The sequence below is a fragment of the Epinephelus fuscoguttatus genome, linkage group LG8 (assembly GCF_011397635.1).
Source record: "Epinephelus fuscoguttatus linkage group LG8, E.fuscoguttatus.final_Chr_v1".
NCBI classification, from domain to species: domain Eukaryota; kingdom Metazoa; phylum Chordata; class Actinopteri; order Perciformes; family Serranidae; genus Epinephelus; species Epinephelus fuscoguttatus.
The window spans coordinates 8,846,258-8,871,714 of NC_064759.1; the positions used below are offsets into that span (position 1 = coordinate 8,846,258).

General features: G+C 40.0%; 2 protein-coding genes across 5 annotated transcripts in view; one reads left to right on the forward strand and one right to left on the reverse strand.

The window, feature by feature from the left end:
* The first annotated feature begins 931 nt into the window (after nucleotides 1-931).
* Nucleotides 932-13,448, forward strand: dnase2 (deoxyribonuclease II, lysosomal). The gene is made up of 7 exons (XM_049583101.1): nucleotides 932-1,307; nucleotides 3,662-3,759; nucleotides 3,907-4,075; nucleotides 4,767-4,845; nucleotides 6,692-6,856; nucleotides 10,024-10,242; nucleotides 10,446-13,448. The coding sequence occupies exons 2-7, from the start codon at nucleotides 3,662-3,664 to the stop codon at nucleotides 10,817-10,819; spliced, it is 1,104 nt and encodes a 367-aa protein (XP_049439058.1). The 5' UTR covers nucleotides 932-1,307; the 3' UTR covers nucleotides 10,820-13,448.
* A 181-nt stretch (nucleotides 13,449-13,629) lies between these two features.
* Nucleotides 13,630-25,457, reverse strand: part of rgl2 (ral guanine nucleotide dissociation stimulator-like 2) — a 48,160-nt gene continuing 36,332 nt past the window's right edge. For all 4 annotated transcript variants that reach the window (XM_049583096.1, XM_049583098.1, XM_049583100.1 and 1 more), the window contains 9 exons: nucleotides 22,289-22,348; nucleotides 21,113-21,199; nucleotides 20,969-21,001; nucleotides 20,444-20,565; nucleotides 20,270-20,356; nucleotides 18,140-18,233; nucleotides 17,746-17,970; nucleotides 17,402-17,516; nucleotides 13,630-16,607 (listed from right to left, as the gene is read on the reverse strand). In XM_049583096.1, the coding sequence (XP_049439053.1) occupies nucleotides 16,426-16,607; nucleotides 17,402-17,516; nucleotides 17,746-17,970; nucleotides 18,140-18,233; nucleotides 20,270-20,356; nucleotides 20,444-20,565; nucleotides 20,969-21,001; nucleotides 21,113-21,199; nucleotides 22,289-22,348 (1,005 nt within the window). In that variant the 3' untranslated portion in view covers nucleotides 13,630-16,425. The remainder of the gene's footprint in view (nucleotides 16,608-17,401; nucleotides 17,517-17,745; nucleotides 17,971-18,139; nucleotides 18,234-20,269; nucleotides 20,357-20,443; nucleotides 20,566-20,968; nucleotides 21,002-21,112; nucleotides 21,200-22,288; nucleotides 22,349-25,457) is intronic.

Here is a 25,457-nt window from a genome sequence, read left to right on the forward strand (position 1 = left end):
TCGTGGTGGCTGTGTCTTTAAGGTCATTCTGTGTCTTCAGTTGTTTGGTGTCTCTATGGGGGGGTTGATTTGACCTTTTTGTCTCATTTTAGTGTCTCTTCACAGATTCTATGCATCATTTTGTGGTAATTCTCAGTCTCTTCCTGGTTGTGTTAATATTGCAGATGAAGGCAGGGGGGAGCCCCTAACTAGTTAGGTTCCTGGGCCTCTGCCAGATAACAATCCATCAGTGGCAATATGTAGCCTATTTATACCAGGGTTAGGTCAATGCATTGTTTAATTTCCTGGTATGGCCTTGGCCTTCTTTCAAAGACCAGATACTGCCCGGGTCAATATGCATTTGTCACTATTATCTTTATTTTGTGTAGATGGCTGATTGAAAGTTCCTTCTAGTATTTCAGGGAAACAAAGTTGGGAGTGTTTAAGTCTGTTAAATCCTTATTCCAACCTGTTTACTTTAACTTTATTGAGAAGGTTTATGGTTTTCCACCCTGCCAAGACTATATAAGGGGGGAAAGCACTGAAAATGTCTCATTTAGGAGGCATGAAACTTGTCAAATATTTTTAGATAGGCTGTAGAATATTGATGAATCTCCTTTGGATTTCTAAATCTCATTTAGCACTTTTTTATTCATTGCTGTGTATGTGATATGTTGACATCATGTTTGTTATCTGTTTCATGTTGTCATTTATTGTACTATAATATATACAGTAACTTTAAATATATTTGCTGCCTTTATAAGAAGGCTACCAATTTTAAACGGTTAATAAAAACATTATTATATATCTGCCTATTAATATCACTCTTTCTTTATTCACTCTTTAATTATTTATCTTTTTATTCATTTTAAAATTAATTTCGCTTTGACCGCTTTCACCGTCCAGCCCCGCCTATTGGGTGACGTCACTGATCACTTGACTGAAACCGAGGACTGTTAAAGAAGGATAAGACGGGCGCGAGGAAGTTGCGGAGCATTTCAGGTTGAGTTTAGCCGTAGTTTTTGTCAATTGTCGTCGCTTACATCGAATAATCTGATTACACATCTAACAGAAGTTACTTAGCTCGTGTTTGTTGCGTCTTTTCGATAGTTTTTGAAGACGTTTGACGGTGTTAGCTATCGCTAGCATAGCCGTGACGTCACCGTGTCATCCCGATGTTGTTGTCCCAGACCCAAACAAGGATGTAGATGAAGATGAAAGTTGCTCGGGACTGGGAACTACTGCACAGTACAGTACAGTACAGTTCACAGAGAACAAGATAATAACCTATTGAGGACGTGAAACAGGGAAACAGCACTGTGCCAGAGGTGGGTAGAAGTAGTTAATGGTTAATTTAAACTTTACTTGTGCTTTTAGCGACGTTACTTTCCCTTTGGGATCATGACAGCTAGCAGCGAGCTCAGTGTGACTTGCAGTATTGTCTACTGTGATTCATTATCTCACTTGAATTTGGTCAAACTTTGGTCGATGAAATTGCAACAGTTTTAAGATGGTGACGATGATAATTTGCACTTGTCTGTTGAGACTGGACAAGTGCTGAAATGTGACCAACTTAAGTGCGTTAACATTACATTTACTCAAGTACTGTACCCTGGTATTCCTTCAGCTGCAAGATACTTGTACACTACTTTCCATTTTAAGGATACTTTATGCTTTAGATATTGTACTTTAAATCCTACTCCTTTTTACCCTACATTTATTTGATACTTTAGTTACTTTGCAGATTCGCATCATCTAGACAAAAGACAAAAGTGTGTAAGAATATTTTTGTTCTAAACAAAGCAAAGTATGTGGTAGACCACAGGGCAATGAGAATTTTGTACTGCTCATTTATTTTGCCATACTTAAGTTATTGTGTGAAGGTGTGGGGCAACACATACATGAGAAATATGAAGCTTTACAGAAGAGAGCACTAAGAATTATTCATAAAGTAGATCCAAGACAACACACCAAGCCAGGTTTATTGAAAATGAATGATTTAGTTGAATTACAGACACTATAAATTATGTGTAGAGCAAAATACAGTGTTACCAGAACATGTACAAAAGTTTTTATTTCAGAGGACGATAAGCATAGAAGGAAATTTCACTGTAAGCACCATTTATTTCAGTGGTGGATATTAAACTGTGGAATTCCTTTCAGAGTGATTTAAAGGGTTGTCTAAGTATTTTTCAGTTTTAGAAAATGTATAAAGAAAGAACAATTGGATTTTATCAAGCTGTCATGTAAATGCTGTTCCCTTGTTGAAGGGGACATTGTGTATGGCTACAGATTCTTTCTGAAGTGTAACTATTGGTTATTAACTGTAACTGACAGACCATCTATTTCTTATAATTATTTCTGTTTTTGAGAGAGGGGAGGTAAAATAAGACTGTTCTCCTGCTCCTTTTTGGTCATGTAACCTGTATCAGACTTTTTTTCGATTGTGATGTAGATTGCTGCATATTATTTTTAGACTTGCACCGATTACATTTTTTTGGGCCGATACCAATTTCCGATTTGCGTTTGGATGGCCGATTCCGATTTAAATTTTTTCAAAACACTTTACAACAGCACAAAAGATATTGCAATACTTTCTGTCTTTGTTTTATCAGAACATTTTAACCAAGATACAACCAGCTTTTCAATAATCATCTCAAACAAACAGACAAAAACAGTGACACAGGTTAAGAAGCATTTTCCTTTTTGCCCAAATATAACTTCAGGTAGGCCTACAGTATTAAAATAAATAGGCTAAGTAAAAAAGGCATACATAAATAAAAACATCGATAAGTAAAATAATAATTTTTGGTGTATAGCATTTGTGGGTAACTTCTTTAAAACACAAAAAAAGTAAATATAGGCTATCTCTATATCTTCGGCATGCGGCACAGTGCAGCAGTGAAAGCTCCGCAGTTCAGTTTAACACTGACTATTAACAACTTTCTCCTTCTCTCTTTTGATGTGTGTGCCTGAATGATTAAGGTCAGAAGCCACCCATGTTTCACTCACATCGTCCAAGCTGTGAGTTGCACATGTGCCTGTGTGTGCGCTGCTGATGTTACACAATGTCAATCATGCAGCCTGCTGGGAAGTTGATTGGCAGGTCATGGTCGATCATGTGAAAACCGGGCAGTTCCGAGCACAGCTGATAAATCGGTGCAAGTCTAATTTAGATGAAGCTACCTAGTATTATGTAAAACAGTAAATACCCTCATCATTACCAGTTGCAACATTATTGTGAATGTTACACATGAATGCATCAGCAATTATAATCAAATTATATTATTATTATTATTCATTATTTTGAAATGAGTAATTCTGTATGATGATTACTTTTGGTACTTCAGTACATTTTGCTGCCAGTGCTTTTGTAGCTCCACTCAAGTAAAACTTTGAATGCAGGACTTTTACTTGTAACAGAGTATGTTTTGCATGGTTTTATCAGTACTTTTACTTATGTAGAAGACCAAAGAACATCTTCCACTATTGAACTGGACCAGAATATCAATATTCTATTGAGACTAAAAGACCAAATGTTGTAACAGCAATCCAAAAACACCACAAAAAGTAAAAACCCATTAAATACTCCAACAAGTACTTACAGGTATCCTTGTAACTGTAATGTTTTTGTTTATTTTTAACCTGTAAAGATTAATAAAAGTTTGCATCTTCCTCTTAGATGCTGCTGCTCCTATCCCTGCTGATCTTCTGTTTGTCACTTGGGGGCGACACCTCACCAATCACCTGCTACAACGACCAGGGAGATGCTGTTGATTGGTAATTCATTGATAACAGTCCTGGACAAAGCAAACTAATAAAAACACACTTTATGGTTTGTTTTAAGCCCATTATTGTGTGGAAAAAATCAGCTGCTTTCATCTCTCTGTCTCCCAGATGCACTCACTGTCTAATTTTCCATGTCAGGTTTTATATGTACAAGCTGCCTAAAGATGGCAGAAAAGATCTCCATGGGGGTGAGATGTATTTACTGATGGACAAAGGGAGTGAAGGGTGGAGTCCTGGAAAGGGGACAGTGAACGACACCACGGGAGCTCTGGGCAGGACAGTTGGACAGCTGTACTCACAAGGAAAGGTCAGCCGCCAGGTGTCTTTTTGTCTGTGACAATAAGGGAACAAAGACTGAAGCTAAACTTAGTGAGGTCAGTTTTGTTTTACTGAGAGTTAGACTAAATTGTCTGGGAAGTAACCCAGGTGAAAGTCAGCATTCTTCCACATGTGACAGAGTTTTTATAGAGTTTTCACTTCCTTATTATTAACGTATGACACATCTGCATGATTAATGTAAAATTCCCTCATTTGACGGCTTTCTACAATGCTGATGATGTCCTTAAAAAATAAGTATCAGTAGAAAATACTGATAGTTTCTTCAGACATCAGCAGACGTAACTCATTTTTGCCTGTTTCTGCTGTTTCACTGCAGTCACAAGACTTCTCATTTTATACAAGACTTAAATGCAGTGGTAAGCTTTTTTTTAAAGAAGTGTCTGCTGTAACCACTTGACATTATTAGATCAGATTAAGAAACTGAGAATGAGAACTGAAAATTACTTTTTCATTTCTAAGCGGTTAGTCTGCCTCTGAACAGCTGTGAAGTAGTTTGGACAGCACGATTATACAAAACGCTATGATTTTATACCTCAGCTTAACAATGTTATGCTGTTTGATTTTGTTTCTCAGTCGATGTGTATGCGTGCCTGTGTTTCTTGTGTGCCCAAGTATGATGGTTTCTAGTTTCAGTAATAAAAACTCTCTCCTCTCCACAGAACACAGAAGTAGCGTACATCCTTTACAATGACCAGAAGCCACTTGACAAAAGTGGAGGAAGAGGAGGGCACACAAAAGGTGAACACCACAGCGTACCAGCTCCAGTAGACTGCAAGAAATTTGACTTTATGTTCAAGATCAGCAAATATAGGCGTTCTTGTATGGTGTATCAATGATGTCAAAGCAGAAATGCCATCAAAGTCTATTGCAGCACTGTATACAATGTAAGACCTCTTCTTGCAGATCCTTAAAAAGTCTTTAAAGGCATTGAAATACTCTAAAAATAACTCTTTAATTGGAATTAAAACATTTTTACCTCACATCAAGAGGGTTCCTGGATTTAAGCCGGGGTGCGAGGATTCGAACCCCGGGGTGGAGGAGCCTTTTGTGCGGCGTTTGCATGTTCTCCCTGTGTCAGCATGGATTTTCTCTGGCTTCCTCCCACAGTCCAAAGACATGCAGGTTAATTGGTGACTCTAAATTCTCCGTAGGTGTGAATGTGAGTGTGAATGGTTGTCTCTATGTGTCAGCCCTGTGATAGTCTGGTGACCTGTCCAGGGTGTACCCTGCCTCTCACCTTGTGTCAGCTGGGATAGGCTCCAGCACCCCTGCGACCCCCAACTGAATAAGCGGTTACTGAAAATGAATGAATCTTACAGAAGTCTTAAAAATGCTAAGATATGGGATGTGGGATTATTTTTATGACATTTCATTGTAAAATCTCAAAATAATTGGTAACGTCTATTTGTTTTTCAATAATTTACCAAATCCCTCTGGCATTAACGTCACGCAGATCAGGATGGTGGAACCTACAGCTCATATTTTGTTTCCATCTGAGGTGTTTAGAGCAGAGGATCCACTGTCTAGCTGTTACTGTACGCCGACTGACATGGGGAAAGGCAAACAACCAAATTTGGCCATTTAACCAAGATTTTGTGGTATGGCTGAACGGGTAAAAGGCCACGCATATTAGGCTTAGTGTATTTTATGCATAAAGTTGTCAAGTCATGTTTTGTGTCACAACAAACATTTTGGCAAAATTGACCCTAACTCTAAGTAACTGATGCCAGCTCATGGTTTTTGGGGGTTTTTTAAAGTTTTTTTTGTAACATTGGTCTTAAATTTCACTCTGAGAGGCATTAAAAAGTCTAAAAAAAGTCTTGACTTAAACTTTCCTTAATCTGTAGAAACCCTGCATTCATTACATCCTGTATGGAATTATGGGTAAATACTTTTAAAACAAATGCTAATCCAATTTACATACTTCACAAGACAGCCAAAAGAGTGCTTTCTAGAGGCTCGTCACTGTTTTTCACCAGCTTTTCAAGCACCAAACTTGTTGCAACCCATTGCTGTTTTTCCTGCAGCCTTCAGGCAGCAAACGTGGGTGTTTTGTAGTGACCTGTCCCGATATTTCCAACTGCTTTTAAGGCACCAAACTGTCTTTTAAAGCGGACTGTTGCTGCTTTTCCAACGGCTTTATAGATACTAAGTGTGTAGTGATCCATCACTGTTTTGCCAGTGGGGAAATTGCCAGGAAAAGCAGAGCTGAGAGGCATTAAAAAAAGTCTGAAAAAAACTTAAACTTGCCTTAAGATGTAGGAACCCTGCATTCATTACATCCTGTATGGAAATATGGGTGAATATGCACAGACTTTAAATAAAAAAAGCACAAGACCATAATTGCAATAAGGGAAAAAGAATTAAAGTATCCAAAATAAACTGATATTTTTTATCATGACAGTTTATCAAATGACAATGTGAGAACAATGTGACAGAGGTTGCTGGTAGTGATGAACCTGAAGCTGCAGCTCCCCTAGAAAAAAAGGAGGATAGTTGAGTTTGGTTAGATTTTATTTGCTTGTTGACTGTAACCATCAGATGAGAAAACTTTAAAGACAGTTTTAATCTCTCTGTTCCTCAGGTGTCGTCCTGCTGGATAAAAACCAGGGCTTCTGGTTGGTCCACAGCACCCCTCACTTCCCCCCGGTACGACAGACAGGACAGTATTACTACCCAGACAGTGGTGTGAAAAACGGACAAAACTTTATCTGCATCACCTTCCCACTCGACCGCTTCCAGACCATCGGTAAGACTGGAGCGCTGCCATGTGGCCGTAATAGCACGGGCAGAGCTGTTATAAAAATGCACTTAACACTTTGTGATGACGTTTAAGTGGATGATGGTATTAGATCACAATTACAGTATGAGAGGTGGGAGCTAATAAAGATCCATTCTCTTCCTTCTGTCTGCTGATATATATATTAATGAATAAATATGCCTTAATTAAGAAGGAATGTATTTTAAACCTCATATCTCATAGCTAAACAGATTAAAAATTCCAGTTGTTGTAGGCTTTGTAATGCTGTAAAGGTTGTAAACAAAGTCTGCAAGATGACAAATATAATTAGATTGACATATTGGTTTGCTGATATATTTGGCCATTTAATTAAAATTTAAATTACAGGTTATCATACTGGCCAATCATGTAATTCCCTGCCAATATAATGGAAGTTCTTCAGTGAGGAAAGTCTATTAAACCTTTAATGACATATCATATATCAGAGTTTCCCTTGTCTAACTCTGTCTTAAAGAGCTGCTTCATGAAGACAGGTTTCAACATGTTTCAGTTTAGTTTCCCACGAGGGTGTGAACGCTGTTTCTAAGATTTTCCCAGGAATATTATAATTCCCCTGAAACCCTAAATATTTGTCCTACTGTCTCATCTTGGAAAGGATTTCCTCAGTCATTATTGCCTTGTCCCCCAGCATTTAATAATCCAGTCAGGTATTGACACAACAAAAACAAGATAATGCAGATCCCGGATAATCAGCGTAAACAGGTGTCATCACCATGTCGCCGCGCTGCCTGTGCAGTTCCCTGGCAGACCCAGCAGTTGGCACAGTTGCTATGGCAGTGCCTGGGGTAATGTAATTAGATTGAGGTGTGTTACCATAGAGATATTGGCCTTCACACTGCGGCATGCATTTGCTCCATCAGATTCTCACCTCTCCAGCTGGGATGCTGAGAATGTGACGGTGTCCGGGGTGATGTGGGTACACAGCAGATAACGCTTTGTGAAACAGCAGAAGGTGCCACGTTTCATTTTACAGCACCTTGCAGCATGAATGTGCACATTAATGAGAGGAGACTGAGATTTGACCCTAATATATCTAAAGATATTTTTTTTTTACCAAGTTGATAAATACTACCTAAATGATCTAATTTGTGTAAACTCGTATGTTGTCAGAAATATTGTTTGTTTCTGTTTTAATTAGCTTAATTACTCATTAGATTAGCACAACTACTTATGTTTAATGGGTAGAATTTGTGCTGAGTCTATAAGCTGATATATAAAGCTTGATGTAGGCTTAATCAACTACAATTTTAATGGTTGATTAAAAGTAATTCATTGGCAGCACTACAGCCATGCTCAGCACCGTCGGCAGAAGAAAATTTCAGCATTGTATGTTTCTGCAAAATACAAATACGCTACATTTGCACATTTCTTACATACTATATCAACATATCTAAAGTGGTGTAGTATACTTGCTGACTTTGTCATGGCGTGACACATAGGCAGACAGTGAACCATGCTAAAGGCCACTGTTTGAGACCAACAAACAACACAACCGGTCAGGGTTTTTTGCTGTGTTTCCAGCAGCTTGTTAAGCACCAAACATGGGTGTTTTGTTGCAACCCATTCCTGTTTTTCCTGCAGCCATTTGGCAGCAAATGTGGGTGTTTTGTTGCCAGCCATCACTGTTTTTCCAGCAGCTTTTTAGGCAACAAACGTGAGTGTTTTCAAGAGATCAGTAGCTGTTTTTCTGGTGGCTTTTCAAACACCAAATGTGGGTGTTTTGTTGCAACCCACTGCTATTTTTCATGCAGCCTTTAGGCAGCAGACATGGGTGTTTTGTAGTGACCAGCCACTGTTTTTCCAGCTGCATTTTAGGCAACAAACATGGGTGTTTTATAGAGTTCTGTAGCCGTTATTCTAATGGCTTTTCAAGCACCAAACGTGGGTTTTTTGTTGCAACCCATTGCTGTTTTTTCTGCAGCCTTTAGGCAGCAAACATAGGTGTTTTTTTTTAGCAACCTGTCACTGTTTTTCCATCTGATTTTTTGGCAACAAACGCGGGTGGTTTTTAGTGACCGGTTGTTGTTTTGCCAGTAGGGATATTACTAAGAAAAACAGTTGTTTTTTACGGAGACATCATTGCTTTCCCAGCAGGGATTGTGCCTCCAAAAGCGACATTTTAAGCCAAAACTTGACCTTTCCCTAACCATAACCAAGTGGTTGTTGTGTCTAAACCCAACCACACATTAACTATAGAAATGTTGAAATGTAAAGTTTCAGCATATCCACCACATAATGATATGCAAATGTAATGCATCTGTGATTTGCTGAAAAGTAATATTCTGTCAATGTCAATATTTTTCCTGTTGATTTGGTTGCCATGCTAGCAGCTTTGAGAGATTGTAGTCTGGCTCAGCAATGTGTCAGCATGCTAACATGCTTGCAGTGACAGTGCTAACATGCTGATGTTTAGCAGGTACCACGTTCAACATATTAGTTTTGCTTGTTAACATGCTAACATTTAACGCAAAGAAGAGCTGAAGATGATGGAAATGTTATTATTAACGTCTGAACCAAATTTAATGGCAATCCATTTATATAGTTGTAGAAATATTTCACTTAAAACCCAACCAATGTGAATGTCTATGCACAATTTTGTGATCATTTTTCATCACCCTGGACTCGGGGATATTGTGATGGCAATTTTTCACTATTAGCTGACATCCAGAATTAGATAAGCATAAAATAATGGATTGGTTTATCAATAATGAAAGTAACTGTCAGTTGCAGCCCTAATGGAGCTCTTGTCTAATGGACAATAAGCAGAAGTGCATAATGTGTTGAGGTTAGAATTAAAGTTAAGCAACAGCATTACACTGTATTTAATGACAACAACAAAGTCTGTATATGTGGTTTGTATGATATGGGCCAATAAAGGAACAACTTGCAGAATGTGATAGACCTTTACGTCAAAAAGGAAGTTTGAAAAAAAGAAGTTAAAATATTGTCCCTCTGTTGTCTGTTGAGGTGCACAATGTCCCAGTGCACGTTATTGATACACCTCTGCACCAATGTCACCAAGACAGTGCTGTTCATTTACTGTACTTAACGAACAAAGTGGTTTTGGACTGCCGTTAGCACTGTTTGCCTTAAATCTAATTTGTTTTGCACCACAGGAGAGCAGCTTCAGATCAATCAGCCTAATGTGTACGACTGCGATGTCCCTGAGTCCTTGGCGTCCCTGGTGCCTGCACTGGCTGCTGTCTGTGGGAAAAAACATCTGTCTGGTCACATCTTTCCACATATCAAACCTGTTTCCAATCGCAGCGTGACTCTGACCTCAAAGGATGGCACCAACTTTATCAGCTTTGCCAAAGGAGCCTCTTTTGACAATGGTACGACCTTGGAGAAATAAAAGTAGTTTGAAGTTTGTTCATCTTCTGTCAGCTTCACCTTGACTTTCTTTGGGGATATAAATGAGCCACTGTGAGCATGATAATAATGTGTCCTCTGTACTTTTTTTTAACCTAAGACCAGTTTCCAGGTAATAAGATAATAAAAACATGTTCCCATCTATCTTCCCTCATTGTCTCATCAGACCTGTACCACTCCTGGGTGGCCCCCACCCTCCAGTCAGACCTCCTCGTCCAGTTCTGGATTCACTCCACAGGCATCCTCCCCTCAGACTGCTCACAGGGCTGGAAGGTCTTGGACATCACTCTCATCAACCCTGGACAAACGTTCGCCTTTAAGGCCAGCCAGGACCACTCCAAGTGGGCTGCCAGCCCCACGGCGGCGGCCGGGTCAGGGGCCGGAGGAGGCTGGGTGTGTGTGGGAGACATAAACCGGAACCAGGCGGAAGAGACGCGAGGTGGTGGCACGGTGTGTCTGCAGGACCCAGTGGTGTGGAAGGCTTACAGGACAGCAGCACTGGAGTGTGAGGCTTGTGGAGGAGGAACAATCCAGTGTTGACACCCTGCTGGAGCCAGTAGGTTTAACTGGGCTTAAGGACCGTCATGGGTTGATAAGACTGAGATATTATTCAGCAAGTGAAATGTCTGCACATATTTGGTACAGTGTGTATATTTCTTTTAATGCCTGGTGAAATTGAATTGAAATTGCGCATGTTCAGCATTTAAAATTTCTTTTCTAGAATCATACACTTTTGTGATAGTTTTGAGGCGTCAGTCATTTTCAGAAAGGTTCCCTGTGGAGTTTTTGACTATTAATTATAATTGACTATAATTAACTAGTCAATTATACTCAATTATAATTAATAGACTATAGTTAACTAGGGTGACACAGTGGTGCAGTGGTTAGCATTGTCGCCTCAAAGCAAGAGGGTGTCTTGTTTCCAACGCAGGGTGGGTGAACCCCTCTGTGTGGATTTTGCATGTTCTCCCTGTGTGAGCGTGGGTTTTCTCCAGGTACTCCGGCTTCCTCCCACAGTCCAAAGACATGCAGGTTAATTGGTGACTCTAAATTGCCTGTAAGTGTTAATGGTTGTCTGTCTCTATGTGTCAGCCCTGTGATAGTCTGGTGACTACAGGAGAAAAAAAATCAGAAACCTCTCAAATTAAATAACTAAAACTGATCCAACTTTGGAGGAGAATAATGTGTTCATGTGGGACCTCACTCGAACAGTAAGAGGCTGATTGAGGAAATATGTTTTGGGGGCCTTTAAGGCACAGAAACCTTTTTACTTGTTCATTTACTTGTTCAGAATGATTATCGGCTGGTATCAGGGGCTGTTACATCCTCCTCTCCAAACGAAATGCATTCAGAACAATGCTGGAGGAGGACAAGTAGTCAAATCTGACAGAAAGTGGAGGGCTTTATGGGAAGTATGGTGTTCATTTTGAAAAACACAAAAACCTCAAAGTGGCACTTTAAATGAAAGCGTTTGTTCAAGTGTCTTTATAACTGCAGGGTACTCTTTTAACTGAAACTGAAGAGACAGTGTTATAAACTGTATTCAAGTACTGCCTCACTAACTTGGACTTTTTCTGTTTAAATCAATATTAGATGATCTGTGGGTATGATCTCAGAGGGCGCGTCAAGCTTTGCTGGTTGACAATGGATTGTATGAGGTTTTAAAGGTATGAACATTGTGGGATTAATTGCACTACTGTGTGTTTGCCTGATATCAGACAGAACTGTCAACTCATTACACTCTGCTTCCATCTTCAGTCTGACAATGTGTCCACTCTAACTGATTTCTCTGAGGGAGGTAACTAATCACTAGAGAATGAATTATCCACTTGAATCTAACGTCACTGTAAGTTCACACTGGTGATGAACTGAACATTCTGGTTTTAATGGGTTTTTAAAGTAAAGTGGAGGGAAGGAAACACAAACTACGATGTCAGGCAAAATAGAGAAGACGTATTGGTTTAGAGCAGCCTCAAAGGCAGCGTCCGTCTTGTCTATAGTGATTGCTATTGCGGTTATTCCCTCTCATTGGTTCCGGCTTGACAATGGCTTGACAGTGGTGTTAGTCCCACCCATGGCGCTGATTGGCTAATCATTAGCAGGCTTGTCGTCAGGGAGGGCCAAAGATAACAGACGATGATCTCGGCCGAAGCAGCCGCCCAGAAACAGCATTGGACCTTGAAGACATTTGACACAGTGGCCAAACCATGGAACTACAACTTCTGGGTCCGTCCTGTGATGCCATGGGGCCCAAAAAGACGTTTCCCCATAGACTTACATTGTGAAAGCGATGCTTTAATCCAGTGGATAACCTTTTTTACTTCATAACCCATGCAAAATAACTCATTTGAATATCATTTGAATATCACAATTTCAATCGGTTTGGTCTGATAACATTTTTAAAATCTGTAAAAGCTGCCTAATTAAGTTATTTTTTAAATATTATTTAAGTTTGTGGAGTGCTAAACAGGAAGTTAGGCACTTGGTGCACTTGATCTATGGGCCTTGAGGTGTGGAAGTGCCGGGTAATTTTACACCTAGGGAAGTCAAACTGTTTGGGCTTCATGTGCCACTGAGCAGCTTTCATAGGGATGAATGGGGCCCCACTTCCAATGCTGTATCCAGTTCTTCTTATACATCCGTGACCCCAAGGCCCCATGCAACGATCTCTGCGCCACTGTTGGTGGTGCCCAATTTCGGGGCCCAATTTGGAAACTTTCGTCCCCTGATTCATAATTCCTGACCGCTAGCCTGATCTTTAGCTCCGCCCATGGTGCTCATTGGATTGTTTTTTTATTTCAACCGAGAACTTGCTGTTTTAAGTCACGAAGCCAGGATGATTCAGTCAACTCAGTGGAGTGGGCGGATTGAAAGGTCTGACCCGGGCAACACTATGTAACATTCAGCACACATCATATTTCACTGACAATATTAAACTACAGACACTGACAACATTCAGGTGTGAGGAATGCTTTAATAGTTTGTTTTATGAATTCTTGTGTAATTAACTGGATTGTTATGAATGTTTATGAATAACAAATGTGCTTCTCTTTTTTTGTTAGATGCCTTAGAATTGATATTTTCATCACATTTCCACATACATTCATTCATTTTGCTAGAAGATGAAGATGCTGGCTATCTTGAATCTGAATAAAAAGATTAAAACAGAGGTGTATGTTTGTCTCGCAGATGTATATTCACCTTTCCTTGTTCACCTTATTCATGAGAAAATATATATGTGTGTATTTGACACATACAGACAGCTTTAATTCTATTTATGGGATATTCAGCAGCATGGAAAATATCTGCATTGAATGTAGATTACAGCACATCAGTCAAAAGCAATAAAATTCATATAAAAGTAAATTTATTAAGACAAAAATAGGACATCCTGTATGTAGTGCATAAATATCTTTGATGTGAGACCACACAGCACGGCAGGTGACTGTGTCTCTTTCATGTGTATTGTATACATTCTAATGCAAACATGAGGAAAGATGAGCATCCCGTAGAGAAAGGCACTAAAACAATCAGTAGCGCAGCATAACTCTAGCACACGTCATCTAGTATTACCCAGAATCCTCTCCCTGGTCCTGCTATGCTCGTGCCTCAGCCAGTAAAGAGGCCTCACCAGCACTGAGCAGGCGCAACCAGAGGTCACAAGACTTCGTCAAAGTCCAGACTTGTTTTAAACCTACATAGAAGTTAACATGTTCGTTCATAACATAAAGTTGGAGCTGAGGCTTTCACCTGTAAGTAAACAGTAGTGAAGCTGTGTCCTGCTGAGCTGCGTAAATATATGCATAAATTAAGTTTAGCTTATGCTCTGTTAAAAAAAAAAATCAAACCTGGAAAAACCTTAAACGTAATAATGGTGGTGTATTGTTTTAATTTTCTGTACGGTTTTCTTTATGGTTTTGGTGCAGCAGTGATAAACTGAAGCAAAGCCACAAGCTTTAAAAGTGCTTTAAGGTGAGGTTTTGTTTTTTTTTTTAAAGCTGCAATAATCCATTTTTGGCCACTAGGGGTCAGAAGAACAGCTGCCTACATACACATCCAGCTGAAGAGGAAGTATTTATATGGAGGTGTATTTCTGTCCAGCTGATGAAGTAAGTGCCTTTTGGGGCTAGTTTGAAACTCCTGAGAAAAATATCTGGCTCTTTAGCAGCTAGATGTTTGATATGAAAGCAAATAAGAGAAAAGTATTTGAAGTTTAACAGCCACTGAATACTTGATATTGGGGTTTTTTCCTCACTTAACACTGTGATTTAAACACCACAGAATTCACAACATTCAGTTGTTTTATTTTTGAAAACCATGTGTCTAAATTTGCTCTGAATTTATCTTTATCTTTAAATTAAAATATAAAATGTCTCGATTTGCAGCTTCAAAAGCTGAAACTGATTTTTTGTTCAGTGTTCATAAATTCAGATTCAAAAATTCGAGTCTCAGAATTACCCAAAAATAAATAAATAAAATAAAATAAAAAAATACATTTAGGCTGCTCAAATTTCATTTGTCAGTTCAGATGTAAAATTAAAAAAACAAAAAAACAACAAAAAAAAAAACAGCAACATCGAGTCAAACCAGGACAGGAGAGGCAATCGAGCCTGAATGTTTTGACCATGAATGTTTTGACCAATCAATTTGACCAGTATTCTATTTGAATTTTTTTTCAACTTGAATATTAAGATGAGAATTTGACCAATAGAATTTGAGCAGCCAAAATCCATTTTCTGAAATTATGAAACTTAAATTTTTGGATCTGAATTTGTGAACACACACACACACAAAAAAACCCATCTTTTTTTTTTTTTTTTTTGCAAATTAGTAAAATTCATATTATAATTTCAAATGGTGAATTCAGCACAAATAAATTCAGCTACAAAGTTTCAATTTTTTTTTAAAAAATTCAATGATATGAATTCAGCGGTGTTTAAATTCCAACATTAAGTACTCAGTGGCTGTTGAAATGCAAATATTCATGCATGTTTTTTGCTTCCATATTTGACTTTTTCTATCAGCTAGTGGCTAACTCTGTGTGTCTGCTGGTTGTTGTTGGGCAGGCAGCACACACTGTGGGTTTTTAAAAAACACATCTACTTCTGAAAACAGGGTTGATAAAAGCTGTAAGAACGAGCCATCTAAATTTTATCTGAAACAGGCCAAAATACTCAACAGCGCTAAAGAGTCGATTATTCTTTGTAGGTTAGTCAATACAAGCAGCCTCTATTACAATATGAATAATAATTTAATTCATTGTTGATAAAAAAATATTGATTAATGCAGCTTTAAGTTTATATTGAAATGAATATCTGTATGAGTCAGAGCTGAAATGATGACTCTCACTGTCTGTAGACACCTGCTGTCCTGCTTAAAGTGGAAACCTTGATGCATTTTTTCTGAATTCGACAATTCGGACACATGGACCTAGAGCTCCTCACCAGTGTAAACACAACGTTGACATCATACAGACGTACAAAATATATAAATATATACAAAACATATATGTCTCATTTGACAAGCTCCAGTGTTTTTGCTACAGTGATGCACTTGTACTGTATCTTTGGGTCTTCCTCTTGTGTGCTGTTTCGCAGAACCAGATCTGACAGGCTTTGTATATTCAGATTTCATTATCCCAGAACACTGTCCTAAATCCTTCAACAGCATCGCAGGTTGAAAAGAGAATTTCTGACCAATTAAGCATCACGACTGAGGCACACAACAACAAGGGACTTCCTGGTGGTTATCAGCAATCAAAACAGACGTTACTTGTTGGTTTGGAATAAATTAAATGCATCGAGTGCTACCTGACTGGGACTCGAGAGCCAGCACCAGTTAAAGGCTTCCATTGCTCTTCCTCCGGGTGTAAAGTAGTGATGCATACTGCTCAGGAAAGAGGAAAGCTGACACTGTTCTTCAGCAGCAGACGGCTCTGGTGAGTGCAGCAGGGCAGCTGGAGGTATGAAATGTTTGACGAAACCTGTTCTGGAGTCACTGATGAAGACTTGGTCCTAGTTTTGGTGTTTTGGTAGAACAAATTTTGAAGGAGCGTGGGAGGAAGGCATGTGTAGAAGGCCACATTTACTGTCTGTGAGGAAAAAAATCCGTCACTGTGGACAAAGTCGGCTGAGGAAACTCTCACGTCAAAATAATGTCCTGACCAGTCTCCTCCCCTTGGCCTTGATTCGAGGAAAAGTGGCGCTCGTCTCTGTGTTGATTGGCTGTGAGCCCAGAGGAGTGTTGCCCCCTTTCCTCCTCAGCAGGAAGTCAACACTTGCTGATGTCATGGCGTAGAAGACGTTTCCTGTGGCAGGGATGACCAGTTCTGGGAAGACGAAAGACAAATAAACACATCAGAGGTCGATAAAGCTTCTCCACTGCTGCCTTGTGCAACACTAAAAACCTGAAGTTAACTACTACGCTCCGCTTCTGAAACGCTCACGCTGTGGTGTGACACGCTGCAGCAACGCAACAACACTTACAAGTCTTACCTAGTTTTACAGGCCAAATTTTGGCCTTCGTCATTGCTCAGAAACTGATGTCCATAGAATAGTTCAGTAATTGTTTTTGTTATCTTCGCCGCCATCTTGACTGTAAGGAATCCAAGAAGGACAATTCCACTGGTTGCAGCCATTGCACCTGGAATGTAGTGCAGCTACGCCCAGTGGAATTGTCCTTCTTGGCTCCCTTACAGTCAAGATGGCGGCGAAGATAACAAAAACAATTACCAAACTATTCTATGGAGATCAGTTTTTGAGCCATGACGAATGCCAAAATTTGGTCTGTTAAAGACTGGGTAAGGCTTGGCGCATAGCCGAGCTGATTTCCAGAAAACGTGCAGCCCTATCGGTCAGTTAAGAGGAGTGAGGAGTCAGCAGTCAGTGACAGTATAAAACAGTCAATAAAATAACTGCAACCATGAGAGGTCTTTGAGCATTCAGTCATAAATGTGCACATAAAATATTAGGCTGATGGGTCCAGTAGTTTGTGAGATTAGCTGCAGACAGACAGTCTCAATTTGATAACATTAACATGCCACCTACTGCTGAAACTGGTCCAGGAATGCAATGTCTATTTCCAATAGGTCTATTTTTTTCTGCACCGGAGACTCGTCTTTACCTTTTCCTTCAGGCAGAAGTTGGATCAGCTCATATCTGGACGTCTGTTTGGGGTCCTGATTGTGCTTTTCTAAGGCCGAGCTGATCACAGTGGGAGTCTTGTCATTGCTTGTAACCTGAGGGGAGAGAGGAGAATAACAATGACACCAGGACAGCTTGATGTGCGCTAATGATATCCCGGGTCCATTGTATCCTGAGGATCTGATCCTGATGACTATCATTACAGGATCCTTGCAGATAAGAGGAAAGGCTGTAAGTGCAGCATGTCACAGATAATTTAGGACAAAGCATTTTCTACAGTCTCACTGCTGCTGTAAATTAGACTCAAATGGTTTGAATTAGTACCAGTATGCTTCGGTACAGGTTTCCATCCTGCAGGTCCATCCGTATCCTGATGATTCGCATGTCGGGCCCTGACCCTTTGGCGTTATTGGTGGGGTTGCTGCCACAAGAGACTGATCGGCGGTGTGATTTTGTTGGAGTGGATGGAGTCAGTGAGGCAGGGGTGGATTCATTGGTCGAAGTAGATGTGTCAACATCCAGGCAGGACACAGACGGAGATCTCATATGCTGCAACAGAAGGTAAAGCAACCTTGCTCATTATAACCAAGGAAGTGATTGTTTCTCTGGCATAATATCAAGTTCAGTCCAACGATGTTTGACAGACAAAAACCTCATCTGTAAAACAAGCCAATATAAATGCAAGCATGGCCTAAAAGCACGAGTAAAACTATATTACCTTGGTGAGTTTTGAGAGCAGATTATTGACAGGTGTCTGGAAGTCAAAGAGACTTTCACTGTCGCCAGTCAGGCTCGTCCGAGAGGTACTGAGGCTGTCGACACAAACACATTCAAATTAGAGCTGAAACTACTTGTTTTTATTATTAATTACTTTCTTAAACACATATTTTTTTAATAATCATTTCATCAAAAAAATGTAAGAACATTTGTGAAAAAGGCTGCGGTGACACCTTCAAATTGCTTGGTTTGATTCAATATGAAAGTATTCCATTTACAACAATATGAAAAGCAGCAAAAACTGACGCTTGAGAAGCTTGAACCAATGAATTTGTCTTAATTATCAACATTATTGTACACTCATTTTGTTGTTCCATCATTAACTCACTACTGTGGTGATATTTTGGTGATTTAGTATCACACTTGTATGAATGTGTATGTATATGTATATGTTTATATATTCTATTTTTTATAATTAACAATGTATTCATATGTAAATAAGTATTAATCATTATTTCATTTATTATTATTATAATATCTATATATAGAAAAGTCTTAGGTATAGGTTTATCTACGTCCTCCTGAGAGCCCAGCTTTTGTTTTGTATGCACACTCAATTTCTCCTAGCTATTAGGACCCGATTAGTCTCGCTCTCCAGACCTTTCTCAAGAAAAGAAAGGTCTGGCTGGGCCGACTCTCACTTTCAGATTGGAGAAAAAAACGCCCCGGCTGCTTGTATTTCTTTCAACCAATCACAATCGTTCTGGGCGGTGCCACAGCAACAGTGCGACTGCAAAAATATTGCCGGGGGGGAAACAGGTTTAGGTGTAACACGCCCACAAAAATATCGCCTACAGGACGCAAACCATGGCAGAAAAATGGCTACATCCCCGCAAGACCAAACACCGCAAAAGTTAGTAAAGGACGTGTTGAAAACGGTTGAAAACTGCTACACAACCGGAGGTGGTAGGGCGGGACTTCAGCGGGTGGCTCGTTTCCGCCCAATGAGAGGCTGATCTATGCAGCAAACTTCTGCCCACTCAGACTAGGACCCGATAAGTATAAAATACTAAATGTGGTCAACGATAATAAGTCCTGATGTCCTCAGACGAGACTGTAATAAAGTGAACGAGGCAATAACTAAGTCTCAACGTCCCTAAACGAGAACAATAATAAAGTCCTAATGTCCTCAAATGACTACTTCCTAATTAACAGCATCTTAGCTTGTTACTGTGGCTAAAATTGATCAAAGTCGTTGCCACATCAAACTACAAACATTATTAATCATAAACAAGTTTTAACCATAAAATGTGATCAGGTTTTGGACCTTGTCCACTTCTGTGTCAGGATCAGCTGTAAACTGACTTGGCAGAGATGTCAGCCATCTTGTTTTTACATGGATTAGTGTATTGTGCTCTTACTACCACTAGATGACACAAAACAGTGTCCACGAACGAGGATGACAGGTCTAAGTTAAGTAGAACGAAGTAAAAGGTCAAGTAAACCCAAAATGTGACGTCCTTATATGAGGACACAGGGTCTCAGGAGGATACAAGGAAGCTGTCTGTGTCATTTCACTCAATGACTTATGGAGAAGAGGTGGGATTTAATAAGTTCATACTTCCTCCCACTCCTTTTCAAATGTGTAAATCAAAGTAACTCTACACTGACAACTACTTTTCATTATGCTTTTTATTATTAGTAAATATTACTTCATGTCTTTATTTTACACATTTAAAATAAATATCAAATATCAACATCAAAGAACCAGAATCACAAATTTTCCATAATGAAATATTATAGCATCTTTCATGAGACTCTTCCTGCCTGGTAAATGTCTGCATGTGCCACACTCCACACCTCCTGTTTAACACTGGCTGTCTGATTTAAAAATTGAAGCCTCAAGCCCAATCAGAGATATACAGCATTAAGGACAAGCTCCTTTATAGCCACAGAAGATATCATGCAACTGTTTTCACAGTCTGATTAGTGCTCCTTGTGAACTCAACGTCCCCCCACAGCCTGAACTACTAACCTAAACCCTTGTCTGCATACTTTGAATTGTGTGAATGTGTGTCATGTGGCTGTTATGTGTGAGTGTGTATGTGTAAGAGCATTCAGTGTAGCTTACTCTGGGCACTGTGTGATGATGACTGTTGGAGTAAGGCCACGGGGGCTCGGCTCACTGGGCGCTTCAATTTCACTGGACAGTCTGTAACTGAAATAGACATCATCGAATATTTAAAACAGCCGTCGTCCTACAGATACAACGGAATGCATTAAAAATCAAAGTATAGATATGAACCTTTCCTCCTCTGTTAGCTTTGGTACACTCTGATACCACTGTATGAACGACTCGTCAGCGGTGAAGACACAGTTTTTGCAGGAAGACTGCAGGAGCCGGATTTGAGCTAAAACCTCAAATTCCTGTTAACAAAGAAGCAAAACACCACAAAGTTTCATAATGAAAAAAACACCCATGTTGGCTGAGCTCGTATTACTGTGTCAGTTTTTTTTTTTTTCATCTTGCACCTCACGGCACCCTCCACTCAATCATTTCCTCTCTCAGATATTGTGTTACCTCTGCTCACACTAATATGCTCTTATCTACAAAAATTATCCCACATATCTCTCCTCTTTGTGCAGCTCTTCTTCTGTGTAACAGGATCTTTGCAGGGTCACAAGATTTTTGTCAGGGGGCTACAATTCTTACACACACCTTGCTACTATTTGCTTGGGTGAGAGCTTCAGCTAAATGCAAACGTCTCTTATTTTAAAAGCAAAATTTGAACCTTTTATCCCTCAAACTGATAAGTATTGCAACACTCACCCTTCTCCTTTTGTCAAAGTTGATGTAGCCGTTCTGCAAAGGGAGTGACAGGATGTGTTATGCCAGTGTGATAACTGTAAAATACTGCGCAACTTCCAGGGGTTGTGACCAACTTTCCCCTTGATAGAGATGAAAGGAACTTACATCCAGCCTGTCTTTGACTGCCGTGTCCAGCATGGTGAGGTCTGTGAGGAAGATGCCCAGGTAGGGCACAGTGCCCTGGGCGTTGGACTGTGTGAAGAAAAAAAAAAGTTTTATCAGTTCCCCAGAGGTTTCCATTGACATCGTAAAGAGCCCACACAGCGAGGGATTTCAGAGCAGCAGCCCGCAGCTATTTTTCAAACGATGGCTCAGGATTCAGCACATCACACACACGACAGCCCTCTGTTCCACTTCGCTGCTGCATGCCGGTCGATCCCCTTACAACCCTCCATCAAACCAGTGCAACACCCCCCGCTTAGCAAAAGTGACATCAGTATCGATGTTTGAATGTAGCGCTTTGTGGGAAAACTGTATTTTTTAATACTTTTAGTTTGAAATCCATTATTAAGCTCTTAGCAAAACTAGAGCATTTTATTAATGATAACTGAGTGTTTTTAACTGAAGAAAAACACTAGGTTCCACTCACATTTGTGACGTACTAAACCTACATTGAATATTTATGACAGAGCATATACTATGTACAATAAAATAAGATTCATAGGTCCAGAAGAGACACCTGAATCCGAGTTTTACCACAGAACATTTTTCAAAAGATATTATGCCACATTTTGTCCCCTAACTTTTACAATACTAATGACACTTTTGCAGGGTCTTACATCATTCCTAAATTTTCCAAGGTCTCCCGTAAAGGCCTGTGGGGGTGTACAGCCCTTCAGGCTAAAACGATTGATATGCACACCAGACGTGGGCTGTAAAGTTACTGAAAATTGTTCTTTTTTAATGTGCTTGAAGATCTGAGGTTTTTGCCTCAGCGACAAATGTTGAGGTCATTTTCAAGTTACTCCTCTGTGACTGAAACTATCTGAAATGTCTTGACGATGTAACCCCAAATGGTTTGACACTCCACAGAGAATAATTTACAAATGTTAAACTGTGAATGTGAACTCAGACTAAGCACGGCCGGGTGTTTTAAGAGACACAATTTCAGCCATTTGCACCCAAGTGCTGACCTGTGCAATAGCAGTCTTTGCAGGGGGAATTCATTTTCCCTAACCTCACAGTTAAACACAGTGGACTTCCAGAAACAAGCCGCCTCCCACAAAGCTAAACCTCCATTGCCCCCCGTTTCACGTTAGTCTTTACTTCGGCTCTACTTACCCTATTGAGATATTTGTTGTTGATTCTGTTGTCGAGGTTGGCGAACTTTGATGTGCCCTCCTGCAACACAAAAGCAAAGAAATTCAAAGGTTTTAAGTTCATTCTTGAGACGTTGTCGTTGAGGAAACAGTTTTGCACACCAGGTCCATTCACTGTAGTAACTGTTCTGGAGCTTTTGATCATATTACATGATCCTCATCAGCTGAAGTTCACTAATATTTGTCAAGCTTGGACTTTAGAACTGAGAAGACTTTAAAGTGCTCAGAAAATTTGAACATGTACACTTGACATATACTATGACAGCTGGGCAAACTCTAACTCATCATCACGCATGCATCAGCATCATGCAATGTGATTGAACCTCCAGAACAGCTCAATGACTGTCTATAAAGATGGACGGCATGACGGCTCCCCAAAAATGAAGCCAAAACATCTCAATCTCCTCCTGGTTTTTAGTTTATATGACTAACACATTAGCAAACTGGCAAATGATTATGTAACTATCGGTTACTGAGCAGCATTAGCATTCATTTGGAGTCATGTTTATGGCAGATTGTTGAGTGTCAGTCCAATAGTCATTTATCCCTGATCTGGTTTCCACCCACTCCAGTGGGACACATCTGGCTCTTAAGCTGCTAAATGCTTCACTATGTTCACCAGCTAAGTGCTAACTTTGCCTGTCTGCCCTTTCGTGCTTAGCAGGTAGTATACAGTTGGTTTGTTAAGTTGTTTTGCTGAAAACAGCTGCCTGCTGTGGCCAAGAATGCAGCTGATGAGAACAATGAAGGTGAACCACAACAGTAAAGCTGTGGGCCATTTTCATACATTTATAACTATTTATTCAGCCCTTTGTCACTTCCAATTCATCAAATACCGCAGATGCAACTGCATGAAACACACCAGCCAGCAGCAGATTGTTAATAACACTGGCAACAACTGTAGTATAAAGAGCGAGAAAGTCCATATAGGGTGGGTAGGAGGGGAGGTGGATGGGTCAAACAAACTACGGACTTTCACCTGGGAACCCGCTGCTCGTTTCCCGTGTGAAACCAAAAGTCAGTGGAATCATTGTAATAACAAAGTGTGCTAGTATGTGTAGCATGCTACAGTGGTGATGTATTCCACATGACGTATGTCACGTGACAACAAATGTACAAATTTGAAGCAAAACCATGATGTTTTTTTTCTAAACCTAACCATAGACTTTTGTTGACTAAACTAAAGGAAGAAAATAAACCTCAAAACAAAGTGTTTCACCTATGTTGTATGTTTATTTTGAAAAAGACAGTATGCATGTAACGAGCAGAAACTGTACATTTCCTGTGAAAACAGAAGTGTATGTTGAAAAGAAACACAGCGCATCATATTTTGACATTAAAGTCCATTGACAAAGTGGCGGTTTTTGACGAGTTGGGACGAGAATGTGATGATTTAGTTATGTTTACTTAAACCTTTTCTTTAATAAATAATAAAAAATCAGGGTGAGAAAGAGCACATGTGCAATAATAAAAAAAAAAAATCAAAAGACCATAAATGTACCATTAAACTAGATCAAACCTAAATCCGTCATGACAACTGGTATGACCATGAATTAACTTTCAGGACATTAATAATGTTACTTCTGATGCTCAGTCTCCAGATCTGTCGTGACAACCTGACATTGGCCAAAAAGACAAAAAGCCTGTTATAATCATACCATATAATAAAGTGTTATTACACTGTCAGACGCTTCAATGACAGTGTTGTAAATAATTCCTTTCCCCAAACTTTTAGTAAGTCTTTTATTAGTCTGAATCATTCATCTAACACTCTGTCTGCTAGTCGTAGTCATTTTTAGACAAGCTGGGAGATGAAGGGAAGCAAGTAACTGTGCTGAAAAAAATCAAAGGGCAACAGAAGGCGATGGTGTTTTTCTGGCATCAAAGCTCAGAGTGAAGCTTTCAAAATGAAAGCAAATGTTTGGATGAATTCCTTTGGGGGTATCATGTGTAAAATCGCAGCTAATGCAAAGGTATTGATGCCTGCACTGCGCAGTAACAGCGAATCACAACACAGCTAATCCTGTCAACTTCCCCAACTCTCTGACACAGTGCAAACTAAATATAATGTACGTCTTCAGATGGGTGTCTCACACTGAAGTAAAAGTGTTGACAGAATAAGGGCAGTTCTACTCAACCAGATTAGACTGGTTTCTGCTCTTTTAAAGCATCATAAATCTCTTCCACTGAATGTTGTTTTCAGCTGAGGAGCAGGCTCGGCTTCAGTCTGTGCAGATAGGAACTTAACAAATGTGGTCCAGTAGTGATTCTTGACAGACACATTAATATCTCATACTGCTGTTCAAATTATGGGATGCTCGTCACTAGGATGTGAGATATAGCTGCAGAGGAGTCACATGGTATTTCAGAGCTGCAGTCTGAGGCCTGACAGGCATGCTGGTTGTGTGGGTCTACAGATAGTAGTGTCAGTCGGTTGGTCAGTCCACCACTTTGGCCCAGACTGACACATCTTGACATCTGTTGGAATACTCAGATGTAATATGGTGCAGACATTAATTGTCCTCAGAGGATGTATCAGTTCAGTTTGTCCCAATATTCTGGTTTATGACCAAATACCAATGACTGCAATAAAAGATAGACAACATGTCTCCACTTCCTCCCACTGTATCAAAATGAAGCCAAAACATCCCGGATATGGGCACTAGTATCTTGTGCTTTTGGAGCCAGAGTTTGCGCAGTAGTGATAAGGAAGTGGAGCTGCAGTATCAAGTTCCCGCCATGCACCTGTCTGACTCAGTCGCGAGCAGTGCCATCAAACACAAGCACACTAATTGGCACAGATAGCTGTCGATGTTAGTGAGCACTTCTCCTTTGCCGAGATAATCCATCCCACCTCACAGGTGTGGCATATCAAGATGCTGATTAGACAGCATGAATATTGCACAGGTGTGCCTTAGGCTGGCTACAATAAAAGGCCACTCTGAAATGTGCAGTTTTGCTTTATTGGGAGGGGGGGGGGGGGGGGGTCCGAAAACCAGTCAGTATCTGGTGTGACCAGCATTTGCCTCACGCAGTGCAACGCATCTCCTTCGCATAGAGTTGATCAGGTTGTTGATTGTGGCCTGTGGAATGTTGGTCCACTCCTCTTCAATGGCTGCGCGCAGTTACTG